Source organism: Cuculus canorus, chromosome 22 (genome assembly GCF_017976375.1).
Source record: "Cuculus canorus isolate bCucCan1 chromosome 22, bCucCan1.pri, whole genome shotgun sequence".
Lineage (NCBI taxonomy): Eukaryota > Metazoa > Chordata > Aves > Cuculiformes > Cuculidae > Cuculus > Cuculus canorus.
In genome coordinates this window covers 7,093,891-7,121,118 of record NC_071422.1, presented here as the reverse complement: position 1 = coordinate 7,121,118, position 27,228 = coordinate 7,093,891, and the positions used below count along the sequence as shown (strand labels likewise).

At 50.7% G+C, this 27,228-nt stretch overlaps 2 protein-coding genes across 2 annotated transcripts in view; both read left to right on the top strand.

The window, feature by feature from the left end:
• The first annotated feature begins 315 nt into the window (after positions 1 to 315).
• On the top strand, positions 316 to 15,195 carry LOC104065370 (protein argonaute-4). The gene is made up of 18 exons (XM_054086665.1): positions 316 to 737; positions 3,691 to 3,856; positions 4,536 to 4,656; positions 5,690 to 5,871; positions 6,255 to 6,391; positions 6,483 to 6,617; positions 6,779 to 6,866; positions 7,292 to 7,439; positions 7,520 to 7,639; positions 7,848 to 7,976; positions 8,130 to 8,263; positions 9,022 to 9,206; positions 9,730 to 9,889; positions 10,855 to 11,170; positions 11,420 to 11,554; positions 12,306 to 12,407; positions 12,898 to 13,097; positions 13,206 to 15,195. Exons 1-18 carry the CDS (start codon positions 719 to 721, stop codon positions 13,312 to 13,314), a joined length of 2,586 nt encoding a protein of 861 aa, XP_053942640.1. The 5' UTR covers positions 316 to 718; the 3' UTR covers positions 13,315 to 15,195.
• A 2,958-nt stretch (positions 15,196 to 18,153) lies between these two features.
• Positions 18,154 to 27,228, top strand: part of LOC104065362 (protein argonaute-1) — a 29,154-nt gene continuing 20,079 nt past the window's right edge. The window contains exon 1 of the mRNA XM_054086668.1: positions 18,154 to 18,301. Within this exon, the coding sequence (XP_053942643.1) occupies positions 18,277 to 18,301 (25 nt within the window). The 5' untranslated portion in view covers positions 18,154 to 18,276. The remainder of the gene's footprint in view (positions 18,302 to 27,228) is intronic.

Sequence of the window (27,228 nt, the reverse complement as noted above, 5' to 3'; positions counted from 1 at the left end):
GTGAGAGGGACAAAAGAGGTGGGAAACCACCCTGGAGAGAGCACGGGTGCTGCCTGAGGCAAAGCTATGGAGCGCGCCCTTAGCCCTTGCTTTGGATCCATTCCTAAGCCGTGAAGGGACGTCGTGCTTTGTGATGGTGGAGGGGGAGACAAAAAGCGCGGGAAGCCGCCCTGAGGCGGGGTGAGAGGCGCCATCAACAGGCGGTTGAAGGGGGGAGGCCGTTGGCGCGCGCGTCCAGGGGGCGGGGCTTAGCGGCGCACGTCAAGGGGGTGGGGTTTGTGGGGGCGCGCGTCCGAAGGGGGCGTGGCTTGGCGCGAGCGGGCGCGCGCGCGAAAGAGCCGGCGGCGGCGGCGCCGGGCAGCGTGGAGCGGGCGCGCCTTCCTCCTTCTCCTTTTCCTCTTCTTCCTCCTCCTCGTCCTCCTCGGGGGGCGGCGGGAGCGCGCACGCCGGGTCGTGCTCAGCCTCAGCGGCGCCGCAGAGCGGAGATTGTTTGCGCCGCCGCTCCGGGAGGGGAAAGGAGGAGAAGGAGGAGGAGAAGCGGGGGGGTTGGAAGCGAAGCACCGGGACCGCTCCCCGCTGCTTCTTCCTCTTCTTCTTCCTCCTCCTCCTCCTCGCCGTTCCCACCCCCGCAGCCAATATTCCCGAGATCAAGCGCTACGCGGCGGGGCCGGCGGCGGGGCCCGGGGCGGGCGGCGGGGATCGCAGCGAGGCCGCCGCGATGGAAGCGCTGGGACCCGGTGAGAACGGGGCGGGGGGGCGGCGCGGAGCGGTTGGCGGTGATCACGGCGGGGTTGGAGGGGGACATCACGGGCCGTGTCAGCTCTAGGGAACGAGGCCTCGGGCCCGGCCGCGCTGTCCCCGCCGCTCGGTGCAGGCCGGGGCCCGGTGGCTGCGGGCTGAGAGGCCCCGCGGCCGGTCCTTGCCCCCCCCCCAGGGCAGCACCCGCGCCCCTAAAGCCTCGCCGGTTGCGGGGGTTCCGTCCCAGCCTGGTTTTGACTTCCTGAGAGAGCGAGGATCCCGGGAATACGCTCCCGCTGGCACGCCAGGCCTGTCAGCTGCGTGACAGCAAGTTTGATTGGTGACATTGAGGCGTTATTAACAGTTTAAAGGGAGGCTTTAAGAAAATAACGTGTATTTTTATATTTTTTTTAGCAAACTGTGGTCAAATATTAGTGATGTTTTGCCTGCAGCGTTTTCCTGCTTGTGATAATCCATCTGTCAGGTGTCTACAAGGTGTATTTCTTGACTTAAGTGGCATCTTATCCATCAAGTTCCCAGTGAGGTTTCTAATAAGGTTCAGATTCATCGAGTTCCCGATCGGATTCACGTTAGGTATCAGGAAAAATTGTTCCCCCAAAAGAGTTCTCGGGCACTGCAAAAGCTGCCGAGGGCAGTGGTGGAGACTCCGATCCTGGAGGTATTTAAAAGCCGAGCAGACAAGGTGCTGAGGGATCTGGTTTAGTAGTGGACAGGTACGGTTAGACTTGATCTCAAAGATCTTTTCCAAACAAACAATTCTATGAACCTGTTGGTCTAATTGACATCGTGTTGATTTTGGTGCAATAGGGGATATTTCTTGGCACAAAGTTGCCATTCCAGAATAACCAGATTTTGGAGCTGATGTGGAGAGGCTGCTGTATGTGTGTGATGCAGCATGACTTCTCCAACTACCAGCCATAGGAGCAGATCCTCTTTTAGTTTTGTGAAACTGCTTCCTGTCTAAAGTTGAGAGTGCTCCGTTGTAATTGACGCAGAGAAGGAGAAATTGAGAGAGTAACGGCTCACATAACCCTGGTCTGGCTGATCAAGTGAAAATCATTAATACAGTCAGTGGGACTCAGCCTGGCTCTGAGTGGGAAAACAGTTATATCCCTTTGGGAAATAACTTTAGAAAGGAGGAGGTGTAAGTTTTATCTCCTTTGATCAAAACTGGCTGAGGTCAGCGTTGCTGTGCCTGTTTACAGAACTTGTCGATACGAGAGAGGAAAACGGGTAAATATAGTTGTCACTTAATCTCTTGCAGGAGGTCAGTGCCTGCACTTACTTCAGGCTAATTAGCGCGGGATTAATGGATCATCTCTCCAGCATCCAAATAAGCGCAGCAAACTTTGATTGCCCTTGATGATTCACGCTTGTCAAGACAGCGGTAGCTTTGTGAAGTGCCGCCTGTGCCCCACAGCCGGTGTCACGATGGTATTGGGAGCTCCTGGATGGATCGCAGTCGGTCAGGCAGGTGCAGAGCCAGGGATGTGTCGTGTAGGAGGTTGTGGCAGCTGACGTGTTGAGTGGGCTACAGCTGCTGACATGCTCCAAGTATTCCTGCTGCTTAAAAATATTCCAAGCTTAGTGTCCTCAGAGTGGTAATTTTCATTGGTAACGTGGATACGTTATAAACCCTGTGCGAAAAGCTCCTTAGGTTTGGTTCCAGGTTTAGTGTTAAGGTTTATTGCCGCACCCTGAAGTGTACCCAAACGCGAGCTCCATCCTCCCACGGCTGATCCACGTCTCTTCTCTCCTGGTATAAACTGCGAGCCTTCGACTTGAATGGATTCGGGCAGGCTGGCACAGTCTGATGATACCAGATTTGCCCTACATTTTATGATCACTTTATTATTGCATTCTTTTACTATAATGCCGTATCCCCCTCTCCCTTGCTGCCCTATGACAGAGGGAAGGAACTTTGATCACGCTGAGCACTGGCAGATACAGACAAAACCCCGTGAAAATGTACTAATTCAGTGTGCTTTATGTGCAGTGTCAGCTGAGGCTGCGGTAGATTTAAACAAAAAGTCTGTTTAATCTCGTTAACACGGTATCTCAGATCTTAACACTTTGAGGAAGTTAACTGAAGGCTTCACTGGTGACTAGCTTGCCTGTGAGTGCTTTTTCAAGCCTCCAGTAATTTCCTCCCAAGAACTCTTCCTGAAGCTCTTACTTTTGCCTAAATAAGTTGTCTTCTCTGCCTCTGTTAGGAACCTGTAACTGTCTTTCTGCTTTCTAGAAGACAGCTTGAACTTTTCCTCACTCCATTCTTTGTGTTGGAATTGGCTGAAATTGTGCTCTAGGGGAAAAAGAATTTCACTGTTAACAAAAGTGATGTGCCCATGATGTAAAGGAAACAACAAAACTGTTTTAGCTTAGATCCAATACGGAAATAGGAGTTTAGTTTAGAATAAAAACATCCCTTACCCATTTCCAGGTTTATACACATTTTCAGGTGAAAACTGGGGATGTGTGTCCTAAGTATGCAGAGGGTATCAGTATTTAATTATCAGGATTTATCATCCACCTGTAGTGGAAATAATGAAAAAGGCGATGCCTGCATGGCTTTTGGCTGGTTCTAGAAACGGTGGTAGGGTTGTGCTTATCTTTATTTTACATAAAATTACATAATACGTAGGTGGTGGCATTGCATCAAGGGACTCTTGTCAAGCTCGCACCCACAAATAATGTCACTGATGCTTTGAGACCACGTTGAGGCACTCACCTGTGTGTGCTTCAGGGAATACAGTTTTTCACCTGGCAGTTCCAAGCAGCTGGAATGCCATGAGCCACTTGGAACCGCTCCGTTTGCAGCCTCAGAAAGCTGCTTAGGATTTCTGCCCTGTCAGAGTCAGCTGGAGCCCACCGGAAAGGATGCTGTGCTGAGTGATGGGTTACGTCTCACACATGTTTGTTTGACTTCCCTAGGGCCCCCGGCAAGCCTTTTCCAGCCACCCCGTCGCCCAGGCCTGGGAACCGTTGGGAAACCCATCCGCCTCCTGGCCAATCATTTCCAGGTTCAGATCCCCAAGATCGATGTTTATCACTATGACGTAGATATCAAACCAGAAAAGCGCCCCCGAAGAGTGAACAGGTACGAGCTCTGTAATGAAAACAATTAAAGAGCGCACATGTCTTAATGTAAGAAAACTACGTCCCGGAATTCTTCATCAAAGGCCCTTTTCTGTTCATGCTGTGGTTAGCAGTTGCTTAATCTCTAAATGAACTGTAATACAATATTCCCTTGGTTTTTCTAAAGGTGTTTTGCAGTTGGCCTGTACTCTGGAAGGCTCTAGGAAACGTCCTGAGCCTTGCACTGCAGCTGGTTTTATTTCCCAGCCTGCGAGTGAACATCCTGACAGTTGTTCCACAGTCTGTTCTGCAGACGCGTGTGAGCGGCTGAGGGAATTCAGCTTGCGGGCCTGACAGCAGCGATGTAGTGTCTGCACACGCATGTTTTGCCAGTGGATGAATGCCCAGAGCATCCCCTCTTACCCCAGGGCAGCTGCTTCCCTTTGCTCCGGTGTGGGAGCGGCTCTCCAGGTGCCACTGCCTGCTTTGGCTGTATCCCTGCCTTCCGTATAGACCCCTGAAACTTGTGTGTCTTCATCTGGAGGTGACTTTTAGAACTCCAGGTGCTGACTGGAGTCTGTTCCGATCGTTGTTGTTTCTCTTGCCTTGCTCATTTAAGAAAATGTGAAAAAGCAATTTTAAATTTGAAGACCATTGCTGGATTTTCTGTTCTTCGACATAACTCACTCAATCCTCTGCAGAGAGGTGGTGGATACTATGGTGAGACACTTCAAGATGCAGATATTTGGTGATCGACAGCCTGGATACGATGGGAAACGGAACATGTACACTGCACACCCGTTACCTATTGGCCGGGACAGAGTAAGTGGTACTACCCGCTGTTTTAAGCTCCTGTGGGAAAACTGTTAACAGTGTCATTTGAAGAGTGTTCATTTATCGGCATAAACCCCAAATGCTGTGACAGGGTTTGGTGTGGTCTCAGAAAAAACAGTCAGGGCCAGTCAGAGATCTCCAGGAACTCATTGGTGTTTTACTGACGTTTGTCTTCTTTGGGTCTCTTCGTTGGAGAACTTTTCTGTGACAGCGTGAAAGAGTGTGTTGGGCTCTTTCGGCTGCGAGTAGGTTTGGTTTGGTTTTCTTCACCCTGATAGAAACTTCCTTTTTCTCTGTTGTACCCCTTATTCTGTTGCTAAATGATAAAGCAGTTGTAGATGACATATATGCTGTTCTGCTTTTGGCTGCATGGCTGAGATATGTCCTCCTGTTCCGTAAAAACGTGTGGCACAATGCTGTCAGCAACCAGAGCAGCTACACGGGCCTTTCGCTTGCTGGGCTTCCAGCACTCAGCTCTAACACATCCGTGTCCGTATGAACGAGTCCCAACGCAGAACTTACCCGCCCCGTCTGCTCCTCTCCGCTGGGATGTGGTTGGTGCTGTACAGCGCTGGGTGGGAGGAATGCCTGGGATGAGGTCACATTTATGCTTTGCGTTGATGCTGTGTGAGAATGATCCCGAGGATTGTGCTAGGACTCTGAGATTTGTGTTTCCCAGTGAGTCTTGTTTTGACCAAAAGGTTTCCTTGCCTTCCCATTTGGTTCTCAAGACTCCTGCTATTAATTGGCTGACTTAAAAAAAAATGACTCACAGTTCTGCAGAGCTTTGATGTCACCGCACTAATTACTGCTTAAAATTTAGGCTTACAGCTACCTCAGTGCAGCTTCTCAGATGAATAGATTACAAGCTTTTGAAATCCTGAGGAAACCACCTGTTATATTTCAAGAGAATTACACATACTAATAAAAAATACAGATTCAGAAGAGAAAAACATAACATTGATGAGTGTTGTGATAGTCTGCAACCCGTAACAAAAGCTTGTGCTTAATTCTGTGTCAGGTGGACATGGAGGTGACGCTTCCAGGAGAGGGGAAGGACCAGACGTTTAAAGTATCCATCCAGTGGGTGTCAGTTGTCAGCCTTCAGCTGCTGCTGGAGGCTCTGGCAGGGCACTTGAATGAAGTTCCCGAAGATTCTGTACAGGCACTTGATGTAATCACACGGCACCTTCCCTCCATGAGGTGGGTCCTTTCCGTGCCTTCCTGACTGGTGTAATCTTGGATCTGTCCTAACGTTCATATTGGTTGTTACTTGCTGCTGTTCTACTGCTGTTATGCTTTCCCTTGGTATAAGGGATGAGGTTGTGTAATTCTACACCTGCCTTACAAATTTGCACTAGAATAGGGAAATCTGATCTGAACTCAGGCCTTGTATCTGCTGGTCATGTTTCTGACAGGAATTTGCTGTAGCCTTTCCAGCTGCGCTGCTGGCAAAGGCATTGTGTGCTTGCCTTAAGTTACCTCTAACAGTTCTAACATACTATGTCTTAAATGCTTTAGGCATGAATGTAAAAAGGTTTATCGGAAAGGAATGATCAAAGTATTCATTTCCTTGTTTTCCCCAGGTACACACCTGTGGGTCGCTCCTTCTTCTCTCCCCCTGAAGGTTATTACCACCCACTGGGAGGTGGCAGGGAGGTCTGGTTCGGTTTCCACCAGTCGGTCCGGCCTGCCATGTGGAACATGATGCTCAACATTGATGGTATGTGGGAAGTTCTGTCTCACTGATATAACGGCGTTTGTTCTGCTTCTAAATTGAACGTCCTCTTTATTTTTGTTTTTTTTTATCTTAGTATCAGCAACTGCTTTCTATCGTGCCCAGCCTATCATTGAGTTCATGTGTGAGGTCTTGGACATTCAGAACATCAATGAACAAACCAAGCCTCTGACGGACTCCCAGCGTGTCAAGTTTACCAAAGAAATCAGAGGTAAAGGCTTTTATTCTAAGGCTGCTGCAACAAAATACTGGAAACCTGCTCGTGTTGAGTTGTGTTGAAACTCTTGCACTTGGGAAGCTGGCCTGTCCCTTCTTGCCCTCGAGCCTCCTCTGCCTGCATTTATTGAGATGACTTTTGGGTTGGATTTTCAGGTCTAAAAGTAGAGGTTACCCATTGTGGCCAGATGAAGAGAAAATATCGGGTTTGCAATGTTACTCGGCGACCAGCCAGTCATCAGACGTACGTACACAAGCCCTTTCTGACCATTTAAAATACTTGAACACGTTAGATGTATCGGGTATATTGTTTAGGTAAGAGCAGTTGACTCTGGAGGCAAAGGAGCTTTGTGGCCTTACAAGAGTGTTTGGTTTTAGTGGAGGAGAGGAATAGTGTGGGTTTAGACCAGTGCTTTATTTTCTTCTCTGCACAAAAATTGAAGCTGTATCCTGGCCTTCCAATATAGTCACCAAAGGCTACAATTTTTAAAATAGCTGTGAAAAATTCAATGTATAGTATAATTTTTTTTCATCGATAAGAGGTCCAGTAGCTAAGGAAAACAAGTGTTTCCAGCGTTTTAGTCTGGAATAGATTTTCCAAATAGTTTTTCTCCTAAATAAAACACAAAAAATCTTGAAAAGTCTAACCAAAACAAATGTCTTTCATAGGTTTCCTCTGCAGCTGGAAAATGGGCAGGCCATGGAGTGTACAGTAGCTCAGTATTTTAAGCAAAAGTACAGTCTGCAGCTAAAATACCCGCACCTTCCCTGTCTCCAAGTCGGACAGGAACAGAAGCACACGTACTTACCGCTCGAGGTAAGAGTCTGACTCTCTCTCACACCGCGGTGTGCCCTTCGTTACTCGGTGTCACAGCATCTCTCGCTGTCCCTCTGCAGGTCTGTAACATCGTGGCCGGCCAGCGGTGCATCAAGAAGCTAACGGACAATCAGACATCAACCATGATAAAGGCAACCGCAAGGTCCGCACCGGACCGACAGGAAGAAATCAGCAGACTCGTAAGTGCTTGTTCCAGCTAAACCGTCTGTGGTGTTCACTTCTGGCTCTTCCAGAAACACCGTAGCCTATGTAATGGCAAGCAGAATGGCTGCAGAGGTTCAAGAATCTGACTTCTCTAAACCCAGTCCTTTTAGATAGAGCAGGACAAAGAGGCAGAGGCACCTGGAGCGTTAGGGGTAGTTACATGAATACTTTTCTTGTCACCAGGTAAAAAGCAACAGTATGGTTGGTGGGCCTGATCCATATCTGAAGGAATTCGGTATCGTTGTCCACAATGAAATGACGGAGCTGACAGGCAGAGTTTTGCCAGCACCGATGCTGCAATACGGAGGCAGGGTGAGTTTTCCAGGCCTTATAAAATACCTTGTCCTGAGGTTATTTAAATTTGTTAAGTGTCCTGTGTATCTTCTCATAAAGCCTCCTTTGTGTTCAGCTGTAGTCAAAACAAAGCAGCGATTGATTTCTAATTTGCCTTTGGTTTTCACCTAGAACAAGACCGTGGCCACACCAAACCAAGGTGTGTGGGACATGAGAGGGAAACAGTTCTATGCTGGCATTGAGATTAAAGTTTGGGCTGTTGCCTGTTTTGCTCCTCAAAAACAGTGCAGGGAAGACTTACTAAAGTAAGTGTTTTCCTATTTGTTCAGGATACTTCTTTCAAGGTTTATTTTCCTCTTAATTCTGAACAGTGTTATGCAATATAAGTTGATTTTAATGCGATTAATAGTAGAAAGAGGAAATGACAGTTGTGCACTGTCTTAACTATTTAGTTTGGGAGGAGACTGTGGAAAAGTTTGTAACGTAATGGGCCAGCTAGGAAAAGCATCGATTCCCTCGCCACTGAGGCTATGTTTCCTGCTCTGGAGGCTGTGTTCCACTTGTATTCTGTTATTTTTACAAATAACAATTTTTTTTCTGAACGTTTACTGCCTCTCAAGCAACACAGACTACCTTTTCTCTCCTGTCCTTCAAATTACTCTGCAGAATCCTGAAGACAGAGGCTGTGTGAACCACTGAAACGTTCAGCAAAAATTGTAGTTGCATTAACGCTCAGATAAGTTTGGTGACTGAGTCAAAAAATCTACTGGAGCACCAGTGTTACTTTGGGAATCTGCCTTGGAATGTTCACCTCAGACGTGTGTTTGTTTCCCTGAGGTTTCTGAAATTACAGAAACTGAGGCTTATGAAATGTCCTCAAACAGGATTAGGATCCTATTAGCGAGTTTCTTATAGTGATAGCACTGCTAAATATAATCACTGCAGTGCCAAACTGGAAGTGCTGTGATACAGCTGAAATAGCTTTGATCTCGTTGATAAAATTATCAGCAAAGTCAAACGCAGTGAAAAGGCTGAGCCAAATCCATTTATATTTCACTTACAGGAGTTTCACAGACCAGCTGCGCAAGATCTCCAAGGACGCAGGGATGCCGATCCAAGGCCAGCCCTGCTTCTGCAAATACGCCCAGGGTGCAGACAGCGTGGAGCCCATGTTTAAACACTTAAAACTGACTTATGTTGGTCTGCAGTTGATCGTGGTGATTCTGCCTGGAAAAACGCCCGTGTACGGTACGGAGAAGAGGCTGTGAAGTGATAACTGGTTGTAGTAATTGTAGGGCAAGTTGGCATCTTATTGGGATAAGGGTTGCCTTATCCGTAGGAAGGAGACACCACAGGCAATACGTTCTATTTAAAGGGGGTTTTGGAGGTGAGTTTGTCAGGCCTGGTTGGAGTACTTTACTAAAGAGCAAACGGAACTCTTGTCAGTGAACTTTTAAGGATCTGACTTTAGTAAGAAATTCTTCACGATGAAGGTGAGGAGGCCCTGGCCCAGATTGCCCAGAGCAGTGGTGGCTGCCCCATCCCTGGAGGGGTTCCAGGCCAGGTTGGATGGGGCTTGGAGCCCCTGATCCAGTAGGAGGTATCCCTGCCCATGGCAGGGAGTGGGACTGAATGGGCTTTGATGTCCCTTCCAACCCAAACCATTCCACGATTCTATGAATTATGATGATGTTTGAAAAAATAAAAGAGAAAGCAGGTGGAAATCCTGACTGTTCCGATAATTGGAGCCACTGACTTGTCTTTGCCACAGCTGAAGTTAAGCGGGTTGGAGACACACTTCTAGGAATGGCTACTCAGTGCGTTCAGGTAAAGAATGTGGTAAAGACCTCACCACAAACTCTGTCCAACCTGTGTCTGAAGATAAACGCAAAGCTTGGAGGAATCAACAATGTGCTCGTACCTCATCAAAGGTGAGACTAAATCTAAAGTTCTCCTTGAAGTCTGGAATGTCAGGCAGAACGGTGTCATTTTGTTTTGTTTGCTAAAATGATACCTTTCAAAATGTTATGTGCTCTAGAAATACCCCCAGGCTGAAGTGGGCAGAGAGGGATGCTTCTGGTTTCAGAACCTGCCTCATAAGCCCTGTGCTAGGGATGATCTCTGGTGTTAGAGCCAGCCAGCAGTGTGTGCCTGGAAATGGGCTCACAAGTGTTCTTTTTTCCATCTCTTTTTCCTGCTCTTTGGGTTGGCTCAGTCTGCCTTCTCCTGTTGCTACCTCCTTAAGCAAACTGAAAGGAGTGAGAAAGAGTGCCCTGTGATAAATGCTTCTGACTTTGCCTTTGGTCCTTTCCTTTTTTGCTTTCTTTTTTCTCTGGACTATAAGGGAAGGCAGAGAACTTGGTCTTTAAAGATTCTGACAATTTAGTTTATTGAGGTGCTGGAGCACATCCAGAGAAGGGGGATGGAGCTGGGGAAGGGGCTGGAGCACGGAGGTTATGGGAAGTGGCTGAAGAAACTGGGATTGTGTAGCCTGAAGAAGAGAAGGCTGAGGGGAGACCTCTTTGTGCTCTGCAGCTCCTGAAGGGAGGTTGTGGTGAGGTGGGTATTGGTGTCTTCTCCCAAGTGACAGAGGGGAAAAGAGAGGAAATAGCCTCAGGTTGTGCCAGGGGAGATTTAGATTAGATATTAGGAAAAGCTCATTTACCAAGAGAGTGGTGAAGCCCTGGCAGAGTCTGCCCGGGGCCGCGGTGAAGTCTCCTTCCCTGGAGGGGTTCAAAAAGCATGTGGCTGTGGCACTTGGGGACATGGTTTAGCAGGGACGGTGGGGCTGGGCTCACGGTTACGCTGGATGAGCTTAGAGATCCTTTCTGACCTTAATCATTCTATGCTCATTGTTATTCTTTATTACTTAATAAACCTTCATGATGTTAAACAGGCCCTCAGTGTTCCAGCAGCCAGTGATCTTCCTGGGAGCCGATGTCACTCACCCTCCTGCCGGGGATGGAAAGAAGCCTTCCATAGCTGCTGTGGTGGGCAGCATGGACGGCCATCCAAGCCGCTACTGCGCCACGGTGCGCGTGCAGACCTCCCGTCAGGAGACCTCCCAGGAGCTGCTCTACAGCCAGGAGGTGATACAGGACCTGACGAACATGGTGCGAGAACTGTTGATCCAGTTTTACAAATCCACTCGTTTCAAGCCCACGCGGATTATTTACTACAGAGGGGGAGTATCAGAAGGGCAGATGAAGCAGGTATTGTGTAATTGTTTCTTGTTGCTTGTGTAAAGCCTTTGAAAATGTATACATATCTATATACTTATGTGGATTGCACTTATTAAGGGGACAGTTAATAACTTCATTGAATTTTCCTGGGCAAACACAATGTACAGTTTCCCCGTCTGATGACATTCCTTGAAAAAGTGGTGTTTGTACACAGAAAAAATGAAAATAATATTATATGCGCTGAATTCAGCACCTAATAGTTCTATCTCCTACTTCTAGGTAGCTTGGCCAGAACTGATAGCGATCCGGAAGGCCTGTATTAGTTTGGAAGAAGATTATAGACCGGGGATAACCTACATCGTTGTGCAGAAAAGGCATCACACCAGACTATTCTGTGCTGACAAAACTGAAAGGGCAAGTAATGTTGACTACATAAGGAGGAGGTGATGGCAACAGGAAAGCAAGACGTTTGCTTGAGTGGGGTGGAATCCATCTCACCCACTAAAACGGAGTTGACCCGTAGGAGTGGTAGCAGTGCAGTGACGTGCTTTCTCTACCGAAATAACCTTATTGCTCTAGATCGAGCGGTCAGATGGAACAGCTTGTTCGCGGCCCCTTTTGGAGTAGGTGTGCTTCATATCCCTGTTTCTGTGTCTGGAGCTGTAGCCTGGGTTGGTTTAGTCCAGGATTTCCTGGCTGTAAACTGAACTGGGTGTTTGATTTGGTGTCTCTTCTGTCTTGAGATGCAAGACTTGCCCCAAGCCAACTGAGGAACCTTCTTTAGGAAAAATATTGACCTTGGGTTTACATAAGAAATGCTAATCTCTGGGGTACGAGCACAAACCAGGGGATGGAATAGACTATTTCAGAGAGGATGCATTTTCAGATCTTGAGTTACTTGTGTAGGCTTTATCCCACTCTGCAGTTTTAATGGTACCAGCAAGTGTTGTATTTTTCTCTGATGACGCACCAGTTGGATTTGGTGGAGTTTCTAAAAATGAACTCACAGAGAACATTTTCATTCCTCCCACGCAAATAACCTTAGTATTTTTCCACCTTTTTGAACAGTAAATTCTCAAACAGTTTTGAGTAGAGCCCGCTTTAGGAGGTGTTTTTGGGTCACTTCCAAAATAACCGTGGGCTAATAATAACCTTTCCTCAATAGGTGGGTAAGAGCGGCAACGTACCAGCAGGCACGACTGTGGACAGCACAATCACACATCCTTCTGAATTTGACTTTTACCTCTGTAGCCATGCAGGAATTCAGGTAATGTGGCAGCTCTGCTGTGCTCCTTACGGTTGTCCCAATGAGTCACGTTGCTGCTGTTTATAGCTTGGCAGACTCGTGCTTACATCAGTTCAGTGCCCATTTGGCACTGAGAAAGTCCAGCCTTCAGATCTCACCTCTGGTTTTCATTGAATCGTAGAATAGTTTGGGTTGGAAGGGGCCTTAAATATCATCCAGTTCTACTCCCTACCATGGGGAGGGACACCTCCCACTGGATCAGGCTGCCCAAGGTCCATCCAACCTGGCCATGAACACCTCCAGGGATGGGACAGCCGCAACTTACCTGTTCCAGGGCCTCACCACTCTCACAGTGAAGAAATTCCTCCTTATGCCCAGTCTAAATCTGCCCCTCTCCAGTTTATACCCATTCCCCCTCATCCTGTCACCACAAGCCCCTCCCCAGCTTTCTTGTAGCCCCTCCATGTCCCGTGGATGCGCTCTGGCTGAACTGCTTATCTGTTCTCCGCAGGGAACCAGCCGGCCCTCCCACTACCAGGTCTTGTGGGATGACAACTGTTTCACCGCAGACGAACTACAGCTGCTGACCTATCAGCTGTGTCACACCTACGTCCGCTGTACGCGATCTGTCTCCATTCCAGCTCCTGCGTACTACGCCAGGCTGGTAGCGTTTAGGGCCAGGTACCATCTTGTGGACAAGGATCATGACAGGTAAGAAACTGCGCCTCCTCGTCTTGGTAGCCACCTAACGGACTGGAATCACGTGCTACGTAGCCCAGTTGTTCACGGCTCTCTCTGTGTGTGTCTGCGTTCTTACAGCGCGGAAGGCAGCCACGTGTCAGGACAGAGCAACGGCCGTGATCCTCAGGCGCTGGCGAAGGCAGTGCAGATCCACCACGATACTCAGCATACGATGTATTTTGCTTGAGAGCATCTGGGAAGATGAGGCAAAACCAACAACCCATGCAGTCCTGAAACGTTTGGAATGCCTACCGCTGTCACTAGGGCCCACGGTATTTCAGACTGCCTGCTACCAGCAGCTCCGACAGTCGCACTGAACCTGTGCTTCACAGCAATGTCTGATGCACCAACACAATTGAGCCATTTGTTTCATTGTTTTACGTAGTAGAGATTCACAGACTGTCTTTTCTGATGCATTGGACTGAATTTTTACCTCAAAGCGCAAAAGGCCGATCATCCTGAAATTTTTAAAGGACTTGGCACGCAAGGTTTCTATTGAATATTTTGCTAGCTGTCATTTTTAAGTTCTCTTCTCATCCCATTAGTTCCTCGTGACGACCGATTCCCCGTCTTCATGCCCTGCTTAGTGAGTACGTGTATGATGGCAAAACGTTTTATTCTGGTTCAATGTAATCGTTCTATCGTGTGGGGCCATAGATTTTTTTAATGGAGATTTTAGACTTCACAACTGTAAATGCCTTTTAACAAACATAACTTTCACAGGTATTGCAGTTTTTGTCAGTTTGACTAATTCTCTTTTTAATCTCTGCAGACTTCGGCTGCGAAGCAATTGCACTATACTGCGAGTTCAGATCGGTGGTTCTTGTTCTGTGAATGTGTAATATAACCAGATAGTGATGCCTGTCAGTAGATTTTAATTGTAATGGTTACAAATAATACTGCCATGGTATCGTAACAAGTACTGAACCATCATTTCCCCCTCTAAAAACGATAAAAAACAACAAAAAAAAAATTAGCTTTTAGGTATTTTGCAGACTTTTACAAAAGTGCCCACTTTATGCTGCTGTGTGGTTTGATAAATCTAAGTGATTTTAAAACTTTTTTCTCATAAGAGGGTTTAACTTTGGCAATAAATATTTGGTTTTTTAAGCCCCCTGACAGTGTAATTTTCTAGCTGAGGGTTGTGCATGAGTTTAACCAACGTTCTCGTGTCATTTTCGGAACACACAATTTGGCAGTTTCTGAAGCTAATTAGAAAAGACGCACTTCCATGCTTTTTTTAAGGCTTATTTTTAACTGTTTTATATTCACTGTTGGTGTCCTGTCTACGACATTTTTATAAGCTTGGAAACTGGGTGTTATGTGTAGGAACGGCTTGCCAATCTGTACGGTCTAAATGTATTGTGTGACAGGCAACCTAAGGACTTGTACCAGCATTTTAAACTCTTTTTTTCCTTTTTTCCCCCCCTGGGACTCTAGGTTGCGCACACAACTGCATTGGGCAGCATGTTTAACCCGCGTGAGTCTCGTACTGACCCTTTCCCAGCCTAGGAATTAGGGTTTTTTAATCTGCTTGGCTTTTTTTTCAGCTGCAACGTGTAATAAAGGAGAGGGGCTTGGTGTCACGGAATACTCTTAGAATCCACAAATTCGGTAAATCCAGATTCTTCTTAGTGCTAACGTGAGGTAGCGCAGATTAAAAGCTTGTTCCCAAACCGAGCGGAGCGGTTCGAGAAGGCCAGCGATTGCACTGTGGTCTGGCGTGGGCTTTGCTCCTCCGCTCTCTGCTGTTCCAAAGCTTAGGAACCAACCCCTTGGACATTTCAGCAATAGGAAATGCTGTTTCCTTCAGTCTTTAAGCTTGTGAATAACTCAAAGTTTACATTTCTCAATGCTGTTGTTTCAGTTGTACCGGAGTACGCTGAACGTAGTCTTCAGATAGATTTATAACCTCCTTTCAAGCAGGATGTCTCATTAAATTAAGTTTAAACTTCTTTCTTTTCTGTTGAAAGCAGGACTGCAGCGAGCTCCGCTCCTGGCGCGGGCTGTGGGCAGGGTTAGAGTGAGAAAAAAAACAGATTCCTTTTAGTTTATTTAGTTTTTTTTTTTAAAGAATACCTCACTTGTGTAATGAAATCAGGACATGTGGGTGAGAGACTGACCGCTGCTTCAGCTAGATGTCTGCTTTTCTCAGAACTCGTTCAGGGAGAATACAAAAAAACCCTTTTTAGAATGAACTCTGCCTGACCCGACACACGTGGAGAACTTTGGCACTTTGAAAAGAACCTGAGCGCCCGTTTTAGGTTATAGGATTAGAGATCGCTATTTGGTGTTTGGGCACTAGGCAGAAACGTGACCGGTTTAATCAAGGATACGTAGGAAATCCTTACTTTTATCACCGGTTGGGTGGCAATCCAGTGCTGAGCGCTCCCAGCTCGGACTGAGGGAAGGGAGAGCCTGGGCTGAAGGTTTAACCTTGGACCGTGGGACTTCTGGACCTCGCAGGGTGAGGAGCCCCTGCCCTCAGCCCTGTGCTCTGACACCACCGAGGCCGCGGTGCTGTCAGTCGAGGAGCAGGTCAGTCCCAGCCCCTTCCCTGGTGGCAACGGCCTGAGGCTGAGGCTGGAGCTGGATTGATCCCGGGACTGACCGACTCGTTATGCATGTGTCAATCAATGGGAAGATGTGCATTCTGTAGATGTAGTTCTTAGGGTGGTTTGTTTTGGGTATATATTTTTTTTTAATATCTACAGCCTGTTGGCCACTGTTTAGCTCTGTGGTGTGAAAGATTTTAAATGTAGCAATGTCTAAGGAGTTGGGGAAGTGGGTGGTGGACGTTTTTAACAAAGAAAAGGGCAGAAATCCCATTTTTCAGATCCGTTCTGCTTGCTTTGTGACCCGCTGAATTCTGACCCATCCCTGGCAGTCGCTGTTAGCCCGTCTCCAACATTTGAACAGCCTGGCTTCTTTGTTCTTGTCGTGAGTGCCGCTGTTTGGTGTCGTGGCTGCGTCCGAAGGGCTGCGGTGTCCAGGCGAAGGCGTTTGGCACGCCGGAGTCACTTCGCCTCCGCCAACAGCTTCGCTCTCGGGCTGGGGAGGGCACCTCTGTTCAGATCAGTGTTCGACGAAACCCACTCCCAGCCCAGCGTTGTGGATGTGCCGTAGGAGTTTTCTTGCTCAATAGCAAGGGAGCAAACTCTGCTTTCATTTTAAGAAGGCAGGGTTGGGAGGGCATTGTATCAATCCTGTTTCGACCGCAAGGTTTTCTTCCTTGTGCACCGGAGGAAAAATCTTGTGATATCACAGATTTTCTTATACCTTGCTATTGACATTTTCATATTTCTATGTCTAGAGGCTGAAACTTCAGTGTGAAATGTTTGCATTTGTTCATTTTTTGACTTACGATGTAATTTTTGTTTCTATATTGTTAGACTTGTAATGTTTAAAGTTGTATTTTATTCACTTTGGACTGGGTGTATGTCGATAGCAATACGAGGTACTCTTTCTAAACTGTTATGGGTGGGTGAGCAGCCCCATGTTGCGATGAGATGCTGGTCGTGTACAACTTGCAATGTATTTTTTCCTCTTTTTTTTTTTTTTTTCTTTTTAGCCTGCAGGGATATTTTGTGTTCATGTGTCCAAAAATAATAATTAATAATAATAATAATTAAAAAACTTGGCATTCTGGTGCCAAATGTTCTGTTTTTCCTTGTTGATGTCTAATAAATGCAATGTACAGTGAGCAACCGATACTGCTGCCTGTAAACAAATGTCTTAAATTATTTAACTTTTAATTAAAACTTGTACACAATGTGTAACCTGTGGAACTCATTGCCACAACCTGTTTTATTTCTGGCATGCTAGGATTTAGAAACTGATGGAATTATACATGAAGGAGGGGGAATTCCCTCTGCCAGCCCTGGGGGATGTAGTTTTTTTGATGTTCTCGGAGAGATGGAGCACTGTCCAGAGAAAATACGGTGTCAGTGGACTCTGTTGGTCTGGAACAGTGATTCCGTATTAGCAAGGTGTAAATTAATAAATGGCAGAGCTATTTGCTTGTGCATCTTCTCTGTTTCAGGTGAGGGTTGGCTGTTTCTTCAGTGAAGCGCACCTCTCTGAAAATGCAGGGCAAAAAGCCTTCGGATAAGGCCGAAACGTGGCCGCTGTAAATGCACTCTGGACGCGTGGTCGCCTAAAACACTCGGCACCTTCAGCAACCCCTGCCTCTGGGGTGCGGCGGGTGTTATAGTGGAGATCCCTTGGCTTTGGGAGCAGAGATTGCTCCACTTTGCCCTACTGCTTTCTGGAAAGAATGTGGAGCGGCTTGGATCGGACCCTGGGATGGAGGGGTCCTGTCCTATCCCAGTGTCCAGTTCCCCTCCATCCCAGTTCCTGGTCGTCATCCCCCTTACCCCATCCCGTCCATCCCATCCCATCCATACCCTCACACCCACCCCATCCCACTCTCTCCCCTCACATCTATCCCATCCCATCCCCTCACATCCATCCCACCTCATCCCCTCACATCCATCCCATCCCATCCATCCTGTCCCAGCCCATCCTCTTACATCCATCCCACCCTATCCCCTCACATCCACCCCATCCCCTGACATCCATCCAACCCCATCCCATCCCCTCACATCCATCCTATCCCATCTCATCCATCCTCTCACACCCACCCCATCCCACCTCATCCCCTCCCATCCATCCCACCCTATCCCCTCACATCCACCCCATCCCCTGACATCCTTCCCACCCCATCCCATCCCCTCACATCCATCCCATCCCATCTCATCCATCCTCTCACACCCACCCCATCCCACCTCATCCCATCCCCTTACCTCCATCCCACCTCATCCCCTCACATCTATTCTCTGACATCCATCCCACCCCATCCCTTCACACCCACCCCATCCCATCCCCTCACATCCATCCCATCCCACCCTATCCCCTCACATCCAACTTCCCTCACACCCATCCCATCCCCTCACACTCCGCCCCGTCCCGTCCCTTCGCTCCCCCCCTGCTCTCTCCCCTCTCTCCGCCCCTCCAAGATGGCGCCTCTGGGCGGGCACCGCCTTTGTTGGTTGAGTCCCGGGCGGCGCCTGCGCGCGGGGCGCGGCCGGAGCGGCTGCGGCGGAGCGGGAGGAGCGGGAGCGGCGGCCCCGGGCCCCGCGTGGATGGGATGGACCCGGGCCCCGCGGGAGCCGGTACGGGGGCGAGTGTGCCACAACGGGGCGAGCAACGGGGGGGCGAGTGTGCAACGGGGGCTGTAGTGAGGCCATGCAAAGGGGGGCGAGTGTGCAACGGGGGCGAGTAACGGGGGGAGTGTGCAGTGGGGGCTGTAGTGGAGGGTGTAGCAAGGGGGGAGTGTGTAACGGGAGTGTGCAACAAGGGGCGAGTAATGGGGGTGAGTGTGCAATGGGGGCGAGTAATGGGGGAGTGTGTAATGGGAGTGTGCAACAAGGGGCGAGTAATGGGGGTGAGTGTGCAATGGGTGCTGTAGTGGGGGCAAGTGTGCAACAGGGGTCAAGTAATGGGGTGAGTGTGCAATACAGAGGGCTGTATTGGGGGTGTGCAGTGGGGGCGAGTGTGCAACAAGGGGTGAGTAATGGGGTGAGTGTGCAATGGGGGCTGTAGTGGGGGGCAAGTGTGCAACAGGGGTCAAGTAATGGGGTGAGTATGCAATACAGGGGGCTGTATTGGGGGTGTGCAACAGGGGCAAGTAATGGGGTGAGTGCAATACAGGGGGCTGTAATGGGGGTGTGCAATGGGGGCGAGTGTGCAGCAAGGAGGTGAGTGTGCAGCGGGAGTGTGCAACAGGGTGGATGTAACGGGGCCGTGCAGTGGGGGTGGGAGTGTGCAACAGAGGGACACGTAACAGGATGGTGAGTGTGCAGTGGTGGGGCAAGTGTGAAGTAGGGGGAGCGAGTGTGCAATGGGGGGAGTGTGCAATGGGGATGAGTGTGTTATGGGGAGCTGTACTAGGGGTGTGCAGTGGGGCTGCGTGCAACAGGGGTGAGTGTGTAACGAGGGAGCAAGTAAAGGGGAGCGCGTGTGCAATGGTGTGGCTGTAGTGGGGGTGAATGCACAGTACGGGGGGCAAGTGTGCAGGGGGGGCGAGTAACAGGAGGCAAGTGTGCAATACGGGGACTGTAATAGAGGAATGCAATGGGACAAGTGTGCAATGAGAGCGTGTAACAAGGGCTATAATGGGGGTAATTGCAACAGGGGGACGAGTAATAGGGGGGTGAGTGTGCAATACGGGGGGCTGTAATGGGAGAGTGCACCGGAGGGTGATTGTGCAGTGCGGGTGTGCAACAGGGGCTGTAACGGGGCGGCAGGTGTGCAATACAGGGGGCTGTAATGGGGGTGTGCAGTGGGGGGTGAGGAGGGGATAATGGGGGTGAGTGTGTAATGGGTGGGAGTGTGCAGCAGGGGCTGTAACGGGGGGTGAGTGTGCAATGGGGGCTGTAATGGGGTGAGTGTGCAACGGGGGCTGTAATGAGGGTGTGCAGTGGGGCTGTAACGGGGGTGCTCAGTGAAGGGGCAAATGTGCAGTGGACGGGGGCTGTCATGGGGGTGTGCAATGGGGTGAGTGTGGGACAGGGACGGTGTGAGCGTGGCTGTAACGGGGATGCAAGGGTGCAATGGGGGGCCTGTAAAGAGGGGGGTGCAATGAGGAAGGAGCAAGCGTGCAGCAGGGGGGTGAGTGTGCAATAGGGCCTGGTTTGCTCTGAGCAGCAGCAGCACCCCAGCTCCTCTTTCCCCCCTCAGCTCCCAATTTCCCCCCACCTCCCCATTTACCCCCTCATCTCCTTATTTCTGCCCCTCCCCAGATCTCTAACTTCCTCCCCAGCTCCCATTTCCCCCCAGCTCCCAGTTCCCCATCTCCCTATTTCTCCCCCAGCTCCCCATTTACCCCCCCAAATCTCTCCATTTACCCCCTCAGCTCCCTATTTCTCTCCCTCCAGCTCCCAACTCCCTCCATCTCCCCATTTAACCCCCTCAGCTCCTTATTTCTCCCCCTCCCCATCTCCCCATTCCTCCCATCTCCCCATTCCCCTCACCTCCCCGTTCCCCCATCTCCCCATTCCCCCTCTCTCCCCATTCCCCCCCTCCCCATTCCCCCATCTCCCCATTCCTCCCCGTCTCCCCATTCCTCCCCATCTCCCCCTTCCCCCCATCTCCCCATCCCTCCCCTCCCCATTTACCCTTCCCAGCTCCCATTTTCCCCCTCCATTCCCCCCTATCTCCCCGTCCCCCCCGGTGTGGGGTTTGGGGCGCAGGCGGGTGCCGCCGGCGCAGGCCCTGCGATGTCTCACGCCGTGACAGCACGAAGCGTCTCCTGTCCCGGTGCCGGGGCATGCGCGGAGCTGGGGCTGCGGGCGAGGGGCTGAGCCCCAAAATCACCCCACGTCCCCCCACCTCCCCACGCCCGCGAGCAGCCGGCGGCGCTTTCCATCCCGATTCCTTCGCCCTGGCCTTTGGGGGAGCCGTCCCCCAAATTCAGCAGCTTGAGCATCGCCAGCTCGCGCTGCTCGAAGGCGCAGAAGGGTTTTAATGCCTCAAATAACGCAGGAGGAAGGGAGGGAGTGATGACATGGGGACCCTTTCGCGGTTCCCGTGCTGCCAGGTTTGCCCCTTGCCGTAATGCCCTGCCGTGGGGAGGTTTTGACGTAAAACTCCGCGTTCGCAGTCCAGCTTTGGTCCTTCCTTACGGGATTTAATTTGAAGTGTGCACGGGAGATCTCGGCGTGCCTGCGTTACCGTCTTGCCTGCCGGCGCTTTGTGTACGGGGATGATTTATTGGCCTCGGGAAGCCGTGATTTGGCGGCTGCGTGGCGACGTCAGGGGCTCTGCCGGCGCCTCAGGGCGATAACGGGCGCTGCTGCCTCGGGGCAACGCAGATAACGCTGCTGGCTGCGCACCCTCCCGCTGCCAGACTGAACAAAACCCTTTGGGGTGTTTAAGCCGACGTCTGGGATGGGATGGGGCCATGTTCTGGGTGATTTCAGTCCCGCTGGTGGCGTGGGGATCTCTGGGGCGGTGGGTTCTGTGCTGGGAGCAGGGCTCTGGTGCTGTGTGCTGGGGGATTTCCCCCTTTTCCTCCTCAAATCTCATGTGGGGATGCCTGCTCTCGCCCGGGTCACCCTGCATGCCAAGGATTCCACCCTGCCTCGGCATCTTTTTGCCTGTCAACGGGCACCAGCGCGGGCTCCGATAGTGCCAGGCTGTGACCTGGCAGGGGAATAAAGTAGAAACCCAGCGTGTGCCTGGATGTGCCCAACACAGAGAGATTCCTCAATGGGCCCAATGCAAAGACTTCTGGATGTGCCCAACACAAAGATTCCTGGATGTGCCCAACACATGAAGATGTCAGGATATGACCAACACAAAAATTCCTGGATGTGCCCAACACAAAGATTCCTGGATGTGCCCAACCCAAAGACTTCTGGATGTGCCCAACACAAAGACTTCTGGATGTGCCCAACACAAAGGTGCCTGGATGTGCCCACCACATGAAGATGTCTGGATATGACCAACACAAAAATTCCTGGATGTGCCCAACACAAAGGTGCCTGGAAAGCTGGCAGGGGAATCTAGGACATCTCTGCCCCACAGCTCCTGCTCGGGGAGGCACATCCCTGTGCTGGTTTGAAAAACTAAAGTTGGTTTCCCCCCCAACTTTTAGTTTTCTTTATCCCTCACAAACTTCCTAAGCGCTGGTAATCTTAGCTGTTGTTTTCCTGTGTGCAACCCTGCAAAAACCCCAAGGCTGTTCCGGCTGTTGGATCTCTTTATCTTCAGGAAACACAGAATCATATGTGCCTGTTTCTGGGATGGGATTATATCAAGAAACAAAGCCGGGAGAAGCACCTTGCCTGGGGACATGGCACGTATGATTTATGTATGATTTATCTCTGAAGGCTTGCTGCAGCCTCTGAACCCCGGGAAGAACAAAACAGGGGCAAGTTGTTAAGGTGGCAGATGTTAAAAGAAAGCCAAACCAAGCAGAAAGCGTGGTTTGTTCACAAGGCGATCTCTGGAGCTGTGTGTGGGTTTTAAGCTCCTCACCGGGGCTGCCGGTGGAGTGGGGCCATGCTGGGATGCGGAGAGGAGCCGGTGTCGCCTTTGTCCCATCCCTCTGGCGCTCGGGGCTGCCTTTGTTTGTTGTTGCCAGCTTTGCACATCCCTGGCCGCTGCCTGGGCAGCGCGGGAACGATGTGAGACCTGCAAGGCAAGCGGGAGGGGTGTCAGCCTTTTCCACCTCCAGGTGCCGTTTGTGGGGACACCGGGCTCACGGTGCAGGATCGGATGATCGGTGTTTGGCAGAGATAGTGCTGGGTTGCTTCTCCCACCCATTCACAGTGTCCAAAAAGGAGGATGTGGAGCTGCTGGGCAGGCAGGGCTGGCTCGGCAAGACCCTCGCGGCTTGGCTCATGCCACTGTGGGTCAAGCCATATCCGTGCTGCCGGAATCACAGCATCGTGCTCCCTAGAGCCGACAGCGCTGGTTTGCAGTCCCTCTGAACGGATGTGATGGAGCTGGTGATGCTCTTGCCACTATTTGTTGTGCTCCATCACAGCATCTGCTGTTCTCTCTTCCACAGCCCGGACCGCGCACGCTGGGGTGCGGGAATACCGGCCTCGGCTGCGGCTGTGCTTCTTAACTTGATTCTTAACTTGATGCTTTTGAGTTCACCACCCATGATTTCCAAGTGGAAGGTTGAGGTTGAGCATGGCACAAGGATGCCCTTTGCAGCATGTGGTGCTCGGTGTCAAGGATTCAAAGAGCTGAACTGCTTTCAGAAGTGAATTCTGTAGTAAACCAAATCAGAGCTCATTTTGACACAATTCTTGGATGCAGCACCCACAACGCGGAGGAGGAGCGGCTCTTGGGCAGCTCAGACTGCCCTTGGAAGATGGGCTGTGGACCATGGCACACATTTAATGCTGCAGGCAGAGCCCACGTGGGCATCATCTGCTTTAACTCAGTTTTGAGCCTGGTTGCGCCCAGGGCGACTTGGGAAGGAGCAGACGGCGGGTGGGTGCGGTGTCTCAGAGATGAGAGGGAGCTTTTTGAAGTCTGGGCTTAAGAAGACTGTGTCGGTCACTGCTTAGAGCTGGCGGCTTTGAACATGTTGAGCCTGGAGACTGGAAAAGCCGATTGCTTGCCCCACCAGCAGTCGCCTGATGCTGCTTGCTTTGCCTCCCCAACGAGGCGGTTTCACTTCTCTGGGGAGTTTCTGGGGCTGGTTTAGGGTGGGAGGTGGCTCAGGGCAAGGATGGACCACGCCATGTGGCCATGCCATGGCCCCGCTTGCTCCTCTCCGATTCCCGGCTGGATTTTGGCAGGGAAGGGTCTGTCGTGGATGCGCCGCCGCTGCAATAAAACTTCCTTTTGTCTCAACCCCGTTCCCTCGGCCCCTCGGCTGAATGTGGCGCGGGAGAGGATTTCAATGACATGGTAATTTCATGCCGTCCCACCGACAGCTTTCCCTGGGCACAGGCAGCTGTTGGGCAGCGGGTCGCGTTCCCCAGCTGTTACAATAAATAATAGAAAAGAACCATATTCCGGCACTAATCACCCCAAATGGACTTTCACCTTGGCATCGCTTCCCATCGCCGCCGTCTCTGCCCGCAGGTGCTTCGCACGCACCCGGTGATGTGATGGTGGTTGGTGCTGATGCTCCTGATGCTCCCAGTGATGCTTCCACCGCCGGTGCGTCCCCAGGCCACGGCTTTTGTGTGCGAAAGTCTGTGATTCCTCTTGGGCTGCTGAATTTATAATGGCAGGCGGATTTCATCCCGCTCACTGGCTGCATTGTGCTGCAGGAACAACACTCGCCCTCCAGCCCCTGGCCCAGGGCATCCACATTTACATGACAAAGTGGGAGCCTGTGCAGCTTTGCCATGGAGAGTCGAGGTATGCAGAAGCCCCCCTGTCTCGTAGCGTGGTTTTAGGTCGCTTTTTAACAAGGCTTCGTTTTCCGAAGGGGAACTGGCGTGTTTTGTTTGGCCTCTTTTCTGCTGTTCCTGGCTGCAGCCGGCGGCTGCGGGCGTGAAGTGCCCAAGGATGCAGCGTTGCGTTGTCTGGGGTTCCCTGGCACAGCATCCTCCGAGCCAGGCGAAGCGTGGCTTCTGGGGGATTTTCTCCAAGGCAAATTGTGCGGTGATTCCACCAGGATGTGATGTGAAGAGGAGCAAGTCCAGCCTGTGTGTTCACCGAGGGGTTTTGGGGTCTCTCCCAGTGGTGCCAAAGCAGCCAAGTCCAGGGAAGAGCCAGTCTCGCACACCGGAGGTGCCGGATGCTGCAGCTCCCATCGGGTACTGCATGTCACCCCAAGTCCCCCTCCCTGTGTCACCATCCGTATAAGTCACCGTTTACCAGGTAGGCACTCTGCGCCGGGCTGGGCGCAGGCTCTGGAGAGAATGGCTTTATAAAAGTCTTTGGATCCCAAAGTAATCGAGATAGGAAAAGTCATTATCGCTCCCCACTTTGCTGGCCAAGCTCCAGCTGCTGCTCTGGCTCATTGCATTTGAAGACTGTGTGTATGCAGTTGCTGAAAGCCTCCGAGTCAGCCCTGAGTGAACATTCCCATCCTCAAGGCTGGTTTTGCGTCCTGCCCTGGTCTCCCTGCCGTCGCCGTGCTGTTCCCTCCAGCCAGGCTCCTCGTTTGTGTTCCCTTGCAACATCTTCTGGCTCCCATCAAACTCCTGAGCCAACTTTTGCCTTGCTGGAGGCTGACTCCTTCCTTTGTGCTTCGTGGTCCTAATTGTGAGGCTTTGTGTTCATAAAGGTGATCCTCTGGCGAGAGGGTTTGCACAGCAGAGCATTATCTTCAGGCTGACTGGTGTAATGTCAGGGTTCTGGGATGGGATTGGACTGTTGGCTCCTGTTGGTCCCAAGCCTGTTTCTGTTCCTGTCTGGCACTGTGGCTGCTGTGCTGCATCCCTGGGGCGTGGGGAGATGCTGTGCTGTTCACACAGGGCTGCCAGGGTCGTCTTGGGGGTGAGAAGGCAATAGGACAAGAGGAAATGGCCTCAAGTTGTGCCAGAGATTGGTTTAGATTGGATATTAGGACTGAGTTCTTTACTGAAAGAGTGGTGAAGCACTGGCAGAGGCTGCCCAGGGCAGTGGGAGAGTCTCCATCCCTTGAAGAGATTCAAAAAACCTCTGTAGATGTGGTGCTTTGGGACATGTTTTAATGGCACGATGGTGTTGGGTTGATGATTGAACTGGATGAGCTTTGAGGTCTTTCTCAGCCCTAATGATTCTGTGATTCTGAGGTCCTGGAGAGGAGAAGCCGTGGGTGCTGGCCTTGATGTGGTTGCAGGGAAGGCAGCGGAGAGCAGCTGTCCTCCAGTTGGGTGCGCGGTTTCTCGCTCGAAAGGCAGAGCAGGGACCGGAGCCTCCGGCAGCGCTGGCAAACACCTCTTTGATTGTGAATTGTGATTTGAAAATGCATCGGCTTGCAGGCCGGGAGCTCACACTCGCCAATAAATGTTCGTCATGTGGAGACATGAATTACATCGCGAGCAGCAGCTCGTCTGAAGATTGGTTTCTTAAAATTCACTGCCCCTGGGGCATGGCACATGTGCCCTCGGAGACATTGTCCCGCTCGTTGCACTGCTCTGAGTCCCACATGGCTTTGCCCGAGGAGGCGTTGGGGCCAGGTGAGCCCCAGCTCCTGGTTCCGGGCAGATTGTGGAGCTGCTGGGCTCCTGCTGCAGGGCAAGAGCAGAGCAGGGACTCGCTTTGCAGGAGTTGTTGCTGCGCTTCAGCCTCGGGATGCTCGCAAGGGGTGTCCTGCAGTGGGAGGGCTTTGTAGAATCATCGAATCCATGAGGTTGGAAAAGACCTCCTAAGATCATCCAGTCCCCCTGGGCCACTGCTGGCTTATGTTCAGCTGCTGACAACCAGGTCCTTTTCCACCAGGCAGCTTTCCAGATGCTCTTCCGCACACCTGGAGCGCTGCGTGGGGTTGTTGTGGCCCAAGTGCAGGACTTGGCTCTTGGCCTCGTTGAACCCCATCCTGCTGGTCTCAGCCCATGGATCCAGCTTGTCCTGAGCCCTCTGCAGATCCTTCCTGCCCTCCAGCAGATCCACGCTCCCACCCAACTTGGTGTCATCTGCAGACTGGCTGAGGGAGCATTCGATCCCCTCATCCAGATCATGGATAAAGATATTAAAGAAGACTGGCTCCAGGTCTTGCAGAGATAGGGTGCGGAGGTAAAAAGCAGATCTGAAATTCATTTTGCTGCTCTTCTGGTTTTCTGCTTCTGATATTTTTAGACTGGGATTGAAATTTGGATTTAAAAAGCAAATGGATGGGATCAAGGGGTGCTAAGAGCACCATGTGTTCCGGAGCTGAAATTGGAGCCGGGATGCTGTTTGGGGGCTGACTTGGACAGTTGGCCACCCAGATGGAGCGCTCCAAATATCCCCACGCTGCGCTCCCCGCACCTGGCCCAGCTGGCCCAGACCTCGCGGGGTGTGAGAAATGGATAGGAGATGCAAACTGGGATCGGTGGGGACAGGCAAAGCGGGATGGGGGTAGGAAGGGCAGTTCCTGCCTTGGGGAGAGCGGTGTTGAAAGCTGCTTGGGCAATATTTTAAGATGCCATTGAGTCCAAGGGCGCTGTCAGTTTAGAAACATAGTTCAGTCCTTTTTGGGTGCTGATACCCTCCTGACAACTCCAGATCTTTATTTTAAGTCCGTATAATGGGTTTTGTGGAAAAACTGGTACTTCCGTCTACCCACTCTTCTTGAACTGTGGATTTGGGATTGTTTTTATTTGCTGCCTTCCAAAACTCATAGGAGGTTTTCATCAAACTGGTTTAATTTTCTCTGCTTTTTATCAGCAGCTTCCCCAGAGTCAGCCTTCCCCAACAATGTGACTCTTTATTTTTTCAGTTGGGAACGATGCTGGGGAGGGATTAAGATAAAAGGGAAGTTCAGGTGCTGGGACTTGAGTTACCCCATGACCTGGAGTTTAAAACGCAATCGTTGTTAACTGGTATAAACCCAAAGCGATCTGTTATCCTGCAAAATCTGGCAGTTAAATAATCGCGCAGTGCAGATGCAAGAACGTGGTTCCTATTTCTTGTGGCATCTTTCCTCCGGCCGCGA

What these genes read in the sequence shown, in the direction of transcription:
- LOC104065370 (XM_054086665.1), top strand. An exon ending in ACACGTACTTACCGCTCGAG is followed by an intron (nt 7,440 to 7,519) that starts GTAAGAGTCTGA and finishes GTCCCTCTGCAG; the next exon opens with GTCTGTAACATCGTGGCCGG. An exon ending in TGCTGCAATACGGAGGCAGG is followed by an intron (nt 7,977 to 8,129) that starts GTGAGTTTTCCA and finishes GTTTTCACCTAG; the next exon opens with AACAAGACCGTGGCCACACC.